This window comes from Dama dama, chromosome 30 (genome assembly GCF_033118175.1).
Source record: "Dama dama isolate Ldn47 chromosome 30, ASM3311817v1, whole genome shotgun sequence".
NCBI lineage: Eukaryota > Metazoa > Chordata > Mammalia > Artiodactyla > Cervidae > Dama > Dama dama.
In genome coordinates, this window is record NC_083710.1 from 22,049,359 (window position 1) to 22,065,597 (window position 16,239).

General features: G+C 36.0%; 1 protein-coding gene across 3 annotated transcripts in view; it reads left to right on the top strand.

Moving 5' to 3' along the window:
- The window catches only part of RB1 (RB transcriptional corepressor 1), a 115,525-nt gene that overhangs the window by 47,645 nt on the left and 51,641 nt on the right, over positions 1-16,239 (top strand). For all 3 annotated transcript variants that reach the window (XM_061133202.1, XM_061133199.1, XM_061133200.1), the window contains 6 exons: positions 1,884-1,971; positions 9,111-9,227; positions 10,657-10,713; positions 10,797-10,828; positions 10,915-10,991; positions 11,981-12,177. In XM_061133202.1, coding sequence (XP_060989185.1) covers positions 1,884-1,971; positions 9,111-9,227; positions 10,657-10,713; positions 10,797-10,828; positions 10,915-10,991; positions 11,981-12,177 — 568 coding nt within the window. The remainder of the gene's footprint in view (positions 1-1,883; positions 1,972-9,110; positions 9,228-10,656; positions 10,714-10,796; positions 10,829-10,914; positions 10,992-11,980; positions 12,178-16,239) is intronic.

Below are 16,239 nucleotides of genomic sequence, written 5' to 3' on the forward strand. Positions count from 1 at the left end.
TTTTTCAAATGACTATATACACGTATAAAAATGCATTCTTGTTTGAATACAGTAATAGCCTTAGACTTGGTACAGAAGGGACTTTATGAAGTGATGTTTGAACTGAATTTTGAAACATGTAAGTTTGTGTCACAGAAGACCAATAGCATGTGCAGAGGAATGGACATATGAAACAGCCCAATGTGTCAGGGGAACTGTAAGCAACTTTGTACTGATGGAAGAAATGGGAAGGTGAAATGGCAGAAGAGGAGGGTGGGTACTAGGTCATGAAGGGTCTTATTATTATTCCACACTCAGAAGTTTGGACTTCAGCTTGTGCAGGATATAGTCTGTTGCTATACATGGTTTAAGCAGGGGTAGGATAAAATCAGACTTGGTTTTTGAAAATTTACATGATAGTCACTTGTGAAGAGAGGGACTGAGGAGGGTGTAGTGAGAAATAGAGAGACCTGCCAATCTGTCACAGTGGTTGTTAACCATGGATGCAAATTAGATAACCTGAGGAGCTTTTTTTCCCCCAAAGTACGTATGCCTTGATCCTGCTGCCATAGACATAGTGAGTCAAAATCCCTGTTAAAATCCCACATTGCAGTAATTCACTTGAGAGATGCTGAAGATCTAAACCAAAAGATAGGTAATGGGAATGAAAGAGCAAGAACAGATTTGATAAATAGTTGATGAATTCAAATTTAGGATATTATTCTTAAGGAATTTATGGGATATGAAGAAGATAATGTAATAAGTAGTAGGATATAAGGATCTTACATAATAGATTTGGGAATCATCAGGGAGAGTTAAAACCAGAAAAAGAGATGAGGTTTTCTGAAGTGAGGGTTATAATAGCAAGGATGGTGACTAAAGACTGAACCCTAAGAGTGCTGGGACTTAAGGACTGGATAGAACTTAGATTAAAAAGAATGAGAGGTGTGATCGGGGAGGCCAGAGAGTGGAGCCAAAGAAGCCAAAGGAGGGAGGGAGTTTCAGAAAAGAGCAAGTGTTTGAGTGTGAGATGTCTCAAGAAAATCAAGTATCAGACCGAATAAGAAAGATCTTTTGGTTTTAGCAGTTGGTCATTTATGACTTTAGTCATTGTGGCTTAAGCAATTAGTACATGTATATGTCATAGAAGCGTTATATTTAAAAGTCGAGGAATTGTAGCTATCAGTTTCGAGAGGCTTGACTGAGAACCAAACATGGATTATTAAATAATATTTAAGGAACCTTTCGGCCATAAACATTCTACAGCTTTTTGCATCTTTAAACAGTGCATACAGAGTAGCAATGTACTTCTACTCCAAAATTGGGTTATTAATATTTACCGTGTACCCCCAAATACACACAAAATTATAAGAGATTGACCTACATTTATGTTTTAGTAATGATGACTTCTAAAATCATGTATGCCAAAAAAATAAAAAATAAAATCATGTATGCCTTCTTCTTGAAGATCTCTGTAAAAGAGAGTCACTTGCTTCTTTACTTGAGTTATTAAATATCTTAGTCTTTATTTGACCAGTTTTAATATTTAATTGTAATAATGTTTGCTTAAAATATTGCCATTTTGATGCCCTTTTGTCCTTAAAGTAATGTCATTACTTTTATCAATTGTTTTATTGATATATGGTTTTATTAGTAAATAAGCATATCTGTTTTTTAATGATAAACTTACTGATTATGATCATATAAATTCTTAGAGATCTAACTAAAATGTTAATTCCTTATAAACAACAGTACACTAAGGGATTTGTAAAGTCTTATTTCAGAGAACTTAAAGATTAACAAGAGACAATGAGATTGAAGATAAGTGTAACTTATGACATAGATACATGTCACTTGTTCTTTTTGTTACTTCATTTCTTAACATTTCTTCATATTTTTTCTAGGACTGTTATGAATACTATCCAACAATTAATGATGATCTTAAATTCAGCAAGTGATCAACCATCGGAAAATCTGATTTCCTATTTTAATGTAAGCCATATGTGAAATACTTTATTACGAGATTTTGGCAAACAAATTTGAAATTAGAAGTTAAAATACTGTTTTTTAAACACCCATTTCTCAATAAGTTGTCTGTTATCTTATTTCTTGCTTTTCTTTTTAACTCTCCAAAGTAGATATTAGTAGTGTTGTTTTATTTGGACAGTGTTATTTTCAGATTTTCTCATGTGTACTCTTTGTCTTGCTCACCATTCTTTCTTTCAGCCTAGACCTCCCTTCCATTTTTATTTCCTTCTTTCTTCAGATACATCTTTTTTTTTTAATTGGAGCATAATTGCTTTACAAGGTTGTGTTGATTTCTGCTGAACAATGTGAGTCAGTCATAACGATATGTATATCGCCTCCCTCTTGAGTCTCCATGCCCCCATACATCTTTTTATAATTCCTTTAGTGAGAGTTAGTGTGATATGAGTTTACAAGCTTTTTGTTTTATTTCTTGCCTTAAAATATCTTTATTCTTATTTTTTGTGAGGCAGTTTACCTTGATCTTCTATTTTAGGTTGACCTTTACTTTCCCTTAGTAGTTTGAAGGTATTACTGTACTACTTCCTGACTCTCATTGTTGCTAGCAAGAAATTTTCTGTCAATTCAAATGTTGTTTCTTTATAGTTAATCTGTCTTTTCTCTCTGGCTGCTGTTAAGATGCTTTCTTTGAATGTGACATTAGATAGGATTTAATATTTGTCATATCTCTGCAGTCTTGTTTATTTAGCCCATTTTAATTTATTTTTATTGTATGGCCCTGTGTGCATTACAGTATATATTCCTGATAGACCCTGAGTTTGATATCTGAAAGGCACCTGCTACCCTCCCTCCCCTTAAAAAAAGGGAGTGAGAAAGAAAGAGAATGAAAACTAGTGTCTGTACTCCATGCTGTTCCTTTTCTCCTTTAAAATTAGATGAGGCTTGGGACTGACTGAAATGCTCATCTGTGGAAGCTGGTTGAGGCTCGAAGACTTTTTTAAAGTTTGGCTTATCCAGTAACTGTGCTCTGGTTAGCATTCTATTTAATATCATAAGCTGCCTGTGGTTTTGTCCTTGTCTTTGTTGTCTTCTTGCTTATGTCCCGCCCCCCCCAGGTATTAACAAAGTATTTTTCTGTCATCATATTCATAACTGTGTTGGCTCAGAACTGATTTTCTTTGTCCAGTTTGCATAAAATTGTTTTTATTTCTGGGTAATTGGTAGCACAAGAATAGTTCCCAGACATAGGTACTCAGTTACTTAGAACTTTTATAAGTAAAAAGAATGATAATCTGTTTCCTTAAATTTGTTTTTGGTATTTCCTCCAACATTTGAAGTATGTAGGACCTCTTTTTTATTTTAAACTATTTCTGTTGCGCAGAAAATTCTGCGTCAGAGATATTTTCCAGAACTCAGTTTAAAGTTTAACATTAAATGGAGTGCAACAGTTTGACTGCAAAGTTTTGCGTACACTACGAATTGCCTGTCTCAGAGGGGCATATCTTGAAAATCATTAAGTTTTTCTCTCAATTTGTTTCTTGGTTTCTTCATTTTAAAAATCAATGCCATCTTTCCTTCCTTGTGTAAGTAAAATATTAGAAGCTGTAGACATTTTTTTCTTCCAGTTTTATTAAGATATGATTGACATGCTGCTAAATTTACGCATACAGCGTAGTGATCTGACTTTCATACATCATAAAATGATGACCTCAATAAGTTTAATTAACAACCATCATCTCATTTGGATACCAAATAAAAGAAACAGGAGAAAATTCTTTTCCTTGTACCGAGAACTCTTTGGATTTACTCTCTTAACAACTTTCATGTATAGCAAACAGCAGTATTAATTATATTTATCATATTGTGTGTTACATCCCTAGTGCTTATTTATCTAATAACTGAAAGTTTGTACCTTTTGACTGCCTTCATCCAGTTCCCCCTCAACCACCCCCTGCCTCTAGTAACTACAAATTTGATCTTTTTTCTGTGAGTTTGTTTGTCTTTGAAATATAATTGACCTACTAGACCTGGTTAGTTTCTGGTATGCAGTGAGTGATTCAGTATTTCTGTACATCTCAAAATGATCACCACAGTAAATCTAGTTACCTTTTGTCTCCATACAAAGATATTACATAATTATTGACTGTATACCACACACTGTACATTTCATACCCATAACTCATGTATTTTGTAACTAGAAGTTTGTACCCCTTAATCTTCCTCACCTGTTTCTCTCTTTACCCACCCCGTCCCTTCTGTTTGTTCTCTGTATCTATGATTGTTTCTGTTTTGTTACGTTTGTTCATTTGTTTTTTAGATTTCATATATAAGTGAAATCATATCATATGATTTACTTTCTTTGTCTGATCTACTTCATTTAGCATAATACTCTCTAGATCCATACTTCTTGTCACAAATGGCAAGATTTCTTTTTTCTTTATGGCCAAATAATATCCCCTTATAGGGAATGCGTCTTCCCTCATAGATCAGTTGGTAAAGAATCTGCCTGCAATATAGGAGATCCGGGATTGATTCCTGGGTTGGGAAGATCCCCTGGAGAAGGAAATGGCAACCCACTCCAGTATTCTTGCCTGGAGAATCCCATGGAGAGAAGAACCTGGCAGGCTCAGTCCATGGGGCTGCAAGAGTTGGACGTGACTCAGTGACTCCGCCGCCACCAAATAGCATTTCATTGTATGAGTGTGTCCACTTACATGTGCTGTGTTGTGCTCAGGGTTCAGGCATGGCTGACTCTCTGTGACCCCATGGACTGTGGCCCGCCAGACTCCTCTCTCCAGGGGATTCTCTAGCAAGTGGATTCTTTACCATCTGAGCCACCAGGGAAGTCCAAGAATACTGAAGTGGGTAGCCTGTCCCTTCTCCAGGGGATCTTCCCCATCCAGGAATCGAACTGGGGTCTCCTGTATTACAGGTGGACTCTTTTACCAGCTGAGCTACCAGGGAAGCCCATATACCTGTATCAGTTCAGTTCAGTTCAGTTGCTCAGTTGTGTCTGACACTTTGCAACCCCATGTACTACAGCATGCCCGGCTTCACTGTCCATCACCAACTCCCAGAGTTTACTCAAACTCACGTCCATCAGGTCAGTGATGCCATCCAGCCATCTCCTCTGTCTCCCCCTTCTCCTGCCTTCAATCTTTCCCAGCATCAGGATATTTTCCAATGAGCCAGCTCTTCACATCAGGTGGCCAAAGTATTGGAGTTCAGCTTTAGCATCAGTCCTTCCAATGAATATTCAGGATTGATTTCCTTTAGGATGGACTGGTTGGATCTCCTTGCAGTCAAAGGGACTCTCAAGAGTCTTCTCCAGTGACCCAAACTGACAAAATGAACTAAGTAGGTGGTGGGGAGGGAAGCATTCCAGACTCTTATCATGTCATGAAACCACCTTCTTTGTTTGCTGTATATGAAATTCTACTTGATGGCTAGAGCTCTCTTTCCAAAACTGACTTGGAAGGGGAGGCATTAGAATTGACATATGTACACTGCTGATCCTTGGAAGGAAAGTTATGACCAACCTAGATAGCATATTAAAAAGCAGAGACATTACTTTGTCAACAAAGGTCCATCTAGTCAAGGCTATGGTTTTTCCAGTAGTCATGTATGGATGTGAGAATTGGACTATAAAGAAAGCTGAGTGCCAAAGAATTGATGCTTTCTAACTGTGGTGTTGGAGAAGACTCTTGAGAGTCCCTCAGACTGCAAGGAGTTCCAACCAGTCCATCCTAAAGAACAGTCCTGGGTGTTCATTGGAAGGACTGAGGCTGAAGCTGAAAGTTCAATACTTTGGCCACCTGATGCAAAGAGCTGACTCATTTGAAAAGACCCTGATGCTGGGAAAGATTGAGGGCAGGAGAAGAAGGGGATGACAGAGAATGAGATGGTTGGATGGCATCACCGACTCAGTGGACATGAGTTTGGGTAGACTCCGGGAGTTGGTGCTGGACAGGGAGGCCTGGCGTGTTACGATTCATGGGGTCCAAAGAGTCGGACACAACTGAGCAACTGAACTGAACACTACTGATGGTGGTGGTTTAGTTGTCAAGTTGTGTCCGACTACTGCGATCTTGTGGACTGTCTTCTGTCCATGGGGTTTCTCCAGGCAAGAATACTGGAATGGGTTGCCATTTCCTTCTCCAGGGATTCTTCCCGACCCAGGGACCAAACCCAGGTCTCCAGCGTTGGAGGTGGATTTTTTACTGACTGAGTCACCAGGGAATTCTCCATACACTACTGATACTATGTATAAAATAGATAACTAATGAGAATCTACTCATTATAGCTCAGAAAGTCTATTCAGTGCTATGAGGTGACCTGAAAGGGAAGGAAATCCAAAAATGGGGGGATATATGTATACATATGGCTGATTCACTTTGCCATACAGTAGAAATTAATACAACACTGTAGGTTTGGAGCCTAGGAATTCCTATTTTTAACAATGTGATTCTTCTTTGTGATTCTTCTCCAAGTGATTCTTCTGTTTCTTTTATTGCAGTATAGTTTATTTACAATGTTGTGTTCATTTCAAGTGTATAGCATAGTGATTCAGTTATACATATGTTACGCATGTGTATCTTTTCCAGATTCTTTTCCTTTATAGATTATTACAAGATGTTCCCTGTGCTATACAGTAGGTCCATGCTTTTAATTTTATATATAATAATATGTATCTGCTAATCCCAATGTCCTTATTTATCCCTCCTCCTCCTTTCCCCTTTGGTAATCATAAATTTGTGTTCCGTGTCTGTGAGTGTATTTCTGTTTTGTAAATAAGTTCACTTACATCATTTTTTAGGCTTCACAAATAAATGATACCATATAAAAAAAAAAGAGTCTTCTCCAAATCCACAGTTCAAAAGTGTCAATTCTTCGGTGCTCAGCTTTCTTTGTAGTCCACCTCTCACATCCATCCATCACTACTGGAAAAACCATCTTTTTGACTAGACCTACCTTTGTTGGCAAAGTCGTGTCTCTGCTTTTTAATATGCTGTCTAGTTTGGTCATAACTTTTCTTCCAAGGGACAAGTGTCTTTTAATTTCATGGCTGCAGTCACCATCTGCAGTGATTTTCGAGCCCCCCAAAATAAAGTCTGTCACAGTTTCTCCTGTTTCCCCATCTGTTTGCCATAAAGTGATGGGACCAGATGCCATGATCTTAGTTTTCTGAATGTTGAGTTTTAAGCCAGCTTTTTCACTCTCCTCTATCACTTTCATCAAGAGGTTCTTTCTTTGCTTTCTGTCATAAGGGTGGTGTCATCTGCATATCTGAGGTTATTGATATTTCTCCCAGCAATGTTGATTCCAGCTTGTGCTTCATCCAGCCCAGTATTTCTCATGATGTACTCTGCATATACGTTAAATAAGCAGGGTGACAATGTACAGCCTTGACATACTCCTTTCCCTATTTGGAATACCTATATACCACATCTTTATCTATTCATCTATTGATGGGCACCTAGGTTGCTTTCATTCTTGGCTATTGTAAGTAATGCTACAGTGAACATAAGGGTGCATAATATTTTTTCAAATTAGTGTTTTCATTTTATTCATATAAATACACAGAAGTGAAGCTGCTGGATTTTATGGTATTTCTGTTTTTAATTTTTTGATGAGTCTCCAAGTTGTTTTCTATAGTGGTTGTACCAATTTAGATTCCCACCAGTAGTGTACAAGAGTTACCTTTTCTCTACATCCTCACCAATGCTTATTATTTGTTCTCTTTTTGATAATAGCCATTAGACAGTGTGTGAGGCGATATCTCATTATGGTTTTGATTTGCATTTCTCTGATCATTAGCCATTTCTCTTTGAGACCCCATGGACTGTAGCCCTCCAGGCTCCTCTGTCCATGATATTCTCCAGGCACAAATACTGGAGTGGGTTACCATGCCCTCCTCCAGGGAATGATTAGCATTGTTAAGCATCTTCTCTTGTGATTGTTGGCCATTTGTATGTCTTCTTTGGAAAGATGTCTATTCAATTCTCTGCCTCTTTTTTAATCAGCTAGTTTTTTGTTTTGTTTTGTTTGTTTGATATTGAGTTGTATGAGTTCTTTGTATGTTTGGCTATTAACCCTTTATCAGATATATCATTTGCAAATATCTTATCTTATCCTGTAGGTGGCCTTTTCTTTTTGTTGATTGTTTTGTTTACTTTGCAGAAGCTTTTTGGTTTGAAATAGTTCCACTTGTTTATTTTGCTTTTGTTACCTTTTGGGAGTCAATTCCAAAATATCATCTCCAAGACTAATGACAGGGAATTTACCATCCATGTTTTCTTCCAAGAGTTTCATGGTTTCAGGTCTTATGTTCAAGTCTTTAATCCATTTTGTGTTAATTTTTGTGTGTGGAGTAAGATAGTGGTATAATTTCAGTTTTTTGAAACTGGTTTTCCAGTTTTAGCAGCACAGTTATTAAAGAGATTGTCCCATTCCTTACTTTATATTTTGTATTATTGACTCTCTTGTGGCAATTAATTGATCACATGCATGGGTTTATTTTGGAGCTCTCTATTCTGTTCCATTGATTATGTTTTTATACCAAAGCAAACTGTTTTGATTACTGTAGCTTTGCAGTATAGTTTGATGCCTCCAGCTTTGTTGTTCTTTCACAAGATTGCTTTGGCTGTTTGGGGTCTTTTGTGGTTCTACATACAGTTGCTCTACTCTGTGTAAATACTTTGAAATTTTGACAGGAATTTTTTTAATCTGTAGATTGCTTTGAGTAGTATGAATATTTTTAACAATATTAATTTCCTTGAGCATGCAATACTTTTGTTTGTGTTTTTTATGATTAGCTGTTTTTCTTTGGTATCAGTTGTAAAATCTGTGAGGCTGTTTTTTTGATGGCTAAGGGAAGGGCTAACAAATCTTTCCTAACTTGCCAGGAGAAAATTTAGATAATAGGGGTTTTTTAGTTGTAGTCTAGTAGTTTCTGGTCCCTGTTTCCAGAATGGAATGCTTTATGTTTCTCATATTTTCAGTAGTTGAATTTACTTATTTATTGTGAAGTGTTTTCACAGTATAAACAATTGAAAGTAACAAGTCATGCTATTGTAGAACAGAAAGTGTTAATTCTCTGATTAGACAGTATCCTCTATGTTAATTTCTATTTTTCCTTGTTAAAGAATTGCACAGTGAATCCAAAGGAAAGTATCCTGAAAAGAGTGAAGGATATTGGGGACGTCTTTAAAGAGAAATTTGCTAAAGCTGTGGGACAAGGATGTATGGAAATTGGATCACAGGTAACTTGAACTCATTTTGATGAGTACCACTGCATAGTAAATAATTTCAAATGCAGCATCTGTCCAAGTTGTGTAAATACTGTATAATAGTATAAAATTTTGGCAGCTACCATATCCTAGTCACCTGTGTATGATGCTATCTGGAAAAACTTTATGCGCTAGCTCTCCTTACTCTATTACAGAAACCAAAAGGAAACATGCAGAAAATTTTAGAAAACTTATATAAATTTTAGAAAGTACAAGTGAAAAAAAAAAAAATCTTGTTGATACTAAGTTTTTGGTGTATATTCTTTAACTTTTATATATATGAATATTCATGTATGCATATACTTATGTGAATGGAATATTATACATGCCATTTATTAGTGGTATTATTGAATGATGTTACTTTTACTGTTGCTGTTATTATTTCCGAAAATTTGAAACTAGCATTTGGCAAGAGAATGGGCTCTGGCTCCGAGCCCTGGTTTTGCATCTGGCTCTTTCATGTACGAGCTGCCAGGTTTCTGTGTTTGTGTTACTTTATGGCATTAACGAGGTGACACATAAAATACGTTTGAAAACTGTAGTCTGCTACACACGTTTATTAGAGTAGTGAGGTTATGTTTTGATACCATCTGTATTTTAAAATTTAAAAGTTCTTTTGGTCATAATTTGGGATGAAGGATTATGGTGTATATTTGTGTTTATTTAAAATTTGACTATTTTTTAAACTAATGGAAACTAGTTATTTGATTAAAACTTTTTCCTGATAAGATCCTTTAGATCTGATTTTTGCCTTTGCCAACTTTATGGAAAGGTACTATTCTCTTAATCCTGGAGAGCTATCTTAAATACATGTACTAGGTCACAGAAGTGTTACATTCATGTGTAAAATGGTTAGAACAGTACCAGGTTCCCCATTGGCTCAGATGGTAAAGAATCAGTGTGCAATACAGTGGACCCAGGTTCAGTCCCTGGGTTGGGACGATCCCCTGGAGAAGGAAACGGCTACCCACTCCAGTATTCTTTCCTGGAGAATCCCATGGACAGAGGAGCCTGGTGGGCTACAGTCCATGGGGTCACAGAGAGTTGGACAGTACTGAGCAACTAACACTAACATATAATATATTCTTAGTACATGTATATCTGTTATGATGTAGACTGAAGTAGGAATGTAGGAAAACCATATACTGGACCCCTCCTCTTGAAAATTTATCAGGAATGTGAAAACCATCATTTTATACGGAGTCGCAGAGAATTGGATTCAACTGAGTGACCAACACTTTCACTTTCCTCGGTTTTAGACAAGCTAGCTTTTGTGCTCTCTTGGCAGCCATATTTCTAAGACCGGTCAGAGATGTGTCTCAGGGCAAAACTTTTTAAAAATTAGTAATTGTTATATTTTCTAAAATAGTGGGATCTGATTTTTTTTATTTGTTTTTTGTAGCGATACAAACTTGGAGTCCGATTGTATTACCGAGTAATGGAATCCATGCTTAAATCAGTAAGTTCAAAAGAACATAATAGAAAAAAAAATTCATTGCTAACGCAAAGACGGTGTCAATTAATTTTTTAAATCTGTTTTAGGAAGAAGAACGATTATCCATTCAAAATTTTAGGTAAATTTTTGTTTTAGTAAAACAATTTCTTTTTTTATTTTTTTATAAAAGTAAATGTTACAAAAATCATTCTTTTTTTCCTTTAGCAAACTCCTGAATGACAACATCTTTCATATGTCTTTGCTGGCATGCGCTCTTGAGGTTGTAATGGCTACCTATAGCAGTAAGTTAAATTTTAGTAAATAAACATTCTAGTTCAATTTAAAGTTTAAAAAAACTTATCTGAGGTATTGTGGGGGTTTTTTTACAGGGGTGGGAGATGGAGAAGAAATGGATATTTTAGATCATTATATACGAAAGAATGTAATTGGTCACCTTAGAATGGCTTGTGAACTTGGATTATTTCTAATCATCTTGGGAACACTTTCACAAGGCCTCTATTTTGGTCTATACTGAATCCAGGAAATGTACCTATTTAACCCCCTTTAAAGACTTAGGAGATTGTAAAATCCTTGAGAAGTACTATTGAGCAGCTTCCACTGATAAGGAAGCACTGCCACATATATATATTCAGTGATTACGAGACCAAAGGTTGGAACTGAAATCTACCGGATAAATGGAACAGAGGCCACCAATAGTGGTTTTTTAAAACACAGTTTTCAATATGTATTATTACTTTGCAAATAATGTTGCGACTGTCAAAAAAGTTTTGTTTGTAAAAACCAAAAGAAAAAATTTGTCTAAGGATACAAATATATTACATAACTAATATAACCAAGAAATACACAGTTGAAACAGATTTTTCTAACCAAATTATCAAAATCTAAACAATCACTTCCCCTCTTAATCAACGATTAATGAGACACTTAAATTGGATATGCCAGTGCATTACTGGTTGGATGTTAAGCCTGTCCCTGATACGAGTTTAGAATATTTAAACCTTTGAAAATTTGATATAAGCTATGAGCAGCAGCAGCAGCATGAGCCTTCTATCTAAAAGAAACATACATGCATATGCACTCAGACTTGGGAAGCCTATTTCCTAGGAGTCTGTGGACCCCAGAATAAAAAATTCTGTTTTAAATAAATTTTTTTTGTTTAGGCTTTCTACTGTGTTTTAATTTTTTGTTTGATAAAACCTTTGAACTGAAAAATAATGTAATTCAAGACTTTCTGTTTCATTCCTAAGTTATGTTTTTCTTTCATTTTTAGGAAGTATGTCTCAGAGCCTGGATACTGGAACTGATCTATCCTTCCCATGGATTCTGAATGTATTTAACTTAAAAGCTTTTGACTTTTACAAAGTGATTGAAAGTTTCATCAAAGCAGAAGCCAACCTGACCAGAGAAATGATTAAACATTTAGAACGATGTGAACATCGAATCATGGAGTCCCTTGCATGGCTTTCAGTAAGTAACTAGCCAAAATAGTTAAAGATATTCATATGCATATGGATAACAGTTATCTGTTAGTGAGATATATTTGTTAAAATTTACCTTGAGCAAATATGCAATTTAATGAATAATGTGATTTCCAAGTAGAGCCCAGGAATCAATTGGAATATTATCAGTAGAATGGTGTCCTTGAGCTCTCCAGACTATCTCATATAGGAGTTTATTATGAATTGCTTTTTTTAAAGCTTGGTACTTCAAAACAAAGTAGAATTCTTTAAGGTATTTGGGAACTTTATTTAAAGCAGGAGTGTCATGTTTGAAAATTTAAATGTCTGGTCTTAAATTTCAACAGAATAATTAAAAAAAAAATTGACAGGCTATTGAGACAATTTAAAAGTACAGATTTTTAGTTCAATTTAATTTGATTTTTTTTGTTCCATCGTTCAAAATCTAAAATCTACACAGGTGTATTTATTGCTTATAGCATTGTATGGGCAAAAGGAATATTCTAGGTAGTCTATTTATAGCATATAAGCTATTGATAAAGCTTTTTTTAAACAAAGGTTATATTTCCTATGTAGTAATAGTAAAACATTTATATGAAGTTCTTCTGTTATGCTCTTTAAATCTTCATAGTTGGGCAATACTTTGTTAATCATCAGGTTTGTAGATTGATATACAGTTGGTTTCTTTTGAAACTGTTGCATGCTAAGCTTACATCTTTTCATTTATATCAGCATATAGAAATGACAATGAAAAAATTAAGGCTTTAGTTATATTATAATCTTAATCTTCATGCAAATGTAGTTTTAAATTTTTTTATATTTTAAAAACGTAATGGCTAAGAGATAACTTGTTTCTTCATGCTTTTCTTGTATTGTCTTATAGACAGAGTGGGTAGGAAAGGACAGAAGTAGGGGGAGTTGATGGACATTGTATTGCTATGATTGAATTGTGTAACTCTTTTATACAAAAACTTCTGCTTTGTAAAAAAAGGAGTAGTTAGGAGAAAACTCTCAATCTGGGGGTTCAATGAAAGTAGCAAAAATAAATACATAGATCAGTAAATGAAATAAATAGATAGAGTACTTTTTAGAGGGTGCCATGCCCCCTTTTCCTAGAAATTGAAATCAAGACATTACTGTATCATCTGAAAGTGACTATTCTCATTTCTTTTGGAGAACTTTTATTTCTATCGATACACATCTGCTATATGCCTTGCATTGAGGTAGATATTGTGAGGATATAGAAAAGACACGAGCTCTGAAAATTATGGAGGAAGTAGTAGAAATTTATTGTTGAAAATTGCTTGTGTTCAAGTCTGTTTAGTTCAGTTACTGGTATTCTAGGATTCTAAAAAATATTCCTTTATTTTTGAGAATTTTTGGAGGGAAAGTAACATGCACAAAGTCTGGTTAAGGGTACAGTTTTTTAATAATAGTGTGGACTTCATAAGCCTCTGAATTTAAATTCTAAGTTTGGTATTTCTGGGGGATAAGATTATAGACTACTTTTAGTGTTTGAATTTTCAAAAAATAAATACATACTGCTGTTTTAATCATAAACAGAACAGAGTGGTGGTGGGTAACTATGAAAATAAGTCATGCCATACAACATAATATGTGAGTCTTTCCTGTGAGAATAATTAACATTTTAGAGAGTAGGCATACCATAGATAAATTTGAGCTTTCACAGACTGTAGGATTTTTTTCTTTCTTGAAGTATAACATATATACAGAAAAGCATGTATCAAAAGTTGTAGTTCAAAGGATTTTTTACAAATAGAATGTACCCACATTACTAACATATAGATCAAGAATCAGAGCAATTGAGCACACCTATGATACCAAAATCCAGATCAAGAATCAGAGCAAACCTGCTTGGTTTTTTGTTTCTGTAGTACAGTCAGAATCTCTCATTGAACTGAAGATATTTATGAGAACATACTCATAGGGAAACATCAAGTGAGATACTACTTACTTTACTCATTGGTAATTTAATGAAAGAAAGAACATCACTGTATTTTTAATGGTTGCATGGGGAAAGGGTTGAGTACCTTTACTGCACAGTCTTGAGAAATACTAAATCAAGAACAGAATAACTTTAAGAAGGCATAAGCACACTTCTGTTTTTTTTGATCCCAGAGAGATTAACAGGCAATATATGAGTATAAGATGCTAAACAATCTATTGAAAAACCTGGTGAAATGTTGTCCTCTAGAAATCTGGAGGATTAGGGGTGGTTTAAAATGAATCATGCCTAAGCATTGGACCAAATGACTTACAGATGTTTAGGCCTCTTAAATCTGTTAAGCAGTTTATCATGCCAGTAGATGATGAGGTGAGATTTGGATATTTTACTTTCCGTGTATTCAGACTGTGTTGGATTTTTTCAGTAAAATCTTTGTAAACCAAGATAGACCAGGTAGCTTACTTTCTAAATGGTCTTTTCTGTGGGCGTCTGTGAGTTTATCCTCATGACCTTCCCACATCTTGGCTACCTTAACACTGTTTCTCTCATAGCCACCAGAGAAGTTTTTTTATAAATGCAGAACTACTTTCATGATGCTAATTCCTCAGATGAAAAATCTTTTCTAGGGGACCTGTGCCTCTGGTAATATGGAGGGAGACCATACCATATGACTCCTCACAAAAAAATACAACTATAAAACCTGTGCACACTCAGTTGTGCCTGACTCTTTGAGACCCCATGGACCGTAGCCCACCAGTCTCCTCTGTCCATTGGACTTTCCAGACAAAAATACTGGAGTGCGTTGCCATTTCCTTCTCCAAGGAATCTTCAGGGCTCGAAGACCCAGGGCTCGAACCCACAGCTCCTGTGTCTCCTAATTGGCAGGCAGATTCTCTTCCACTGAGCTACCACAGGAATCACCTAAAGTCACTGACCTTTTAGAACAGACAGCCTAGTTAAGAAATGGAGTAGGGGTGCTGTGAGCCTAGGTAGAAAGCTTTTAGCCTGGGGCTGGGAGGTATAGGGGGAGATGAGTGCCTGTGGGAAAATCTCAGGCTTTCTGACTAGGGAAACTGGAAAATTGAAACAACCATGGACTGTTGCCTGCCAGGCTACTCTGTCCATGGAATTCTCCAGGCAAAGTTACTGGTGTTGGTTGCCATTCCTTTCTCCAGGGGATCTTCCTGACCCAGAGATTGAACCCGGCTCTCCTGAATTGCAGGCAGATTCTTTACTGACTGAGCCACCAGGGAAGCCTGTCTCAAAGTGGCTTTAGTAGAAAGGCAGAAGATCTGACTTGAAGCAGAAGCTGCTGGTGAATAAACAATTTGCAGCTCAAGTTCAGTAAAAATAACTGCCTCCTTTAAGACAAATAAATAAACAATATTCATTTGAGAAAAATAGAATCCAGAATCTTTACAACTTAAACATTTATGGTGTTCAGGATACAGTTCTCTAATTACCCAGCATACAGAGAGGGTCGAAGGAATCAAATGTATGTTTTTAGTGGGAATTTTAAGTAATTGTTTGATGCCTGCAAGGCTCTCTTTTAGAAGTTTTGTCTCTTCCTTTGTTCTTATCAGCAGTTTAAAGTGTGGTCTGTGATCCCGGAAAACATTTTAGGGGATCTGCAATGTGAAAGCTATTTTCATATTACTGTTAAGATGTTATATTTATTTTTTTTACTCTATTGACATTTATGCCAATGACATTTATTCCAAAACTTTTGGAACCTCTGCACCGTATTAGAGCAGTAGCATCAAAGTGTTTGTGGGGTTTTTTTTTTTTTTTTAGTTCTACCACTTTATTGCTACCAACCCATCTCCACCCTCGTGCACACATGCTCAGTCATGTAACCCCATGGACTGCAGCCCGCCAGGTTCCTCTGTCCATGGACTTCTCCAGGCAAGAATACTGGAGTGGATTGTCATTTCCTTCTCCATGTGGGTTTTGTTTTGTTTTGTTTTGTTTTTTCTGTTTTTTATTTTGTGTTGAGTATAGTTGATTAACAATGTTGTGGTAGTTTCTGGTGAACAGCGAAGGGGTTCTGGTGATCAACCACATATATACTTGTATCCATCAAGTCCCTTCCCCACCAGGCTTGTG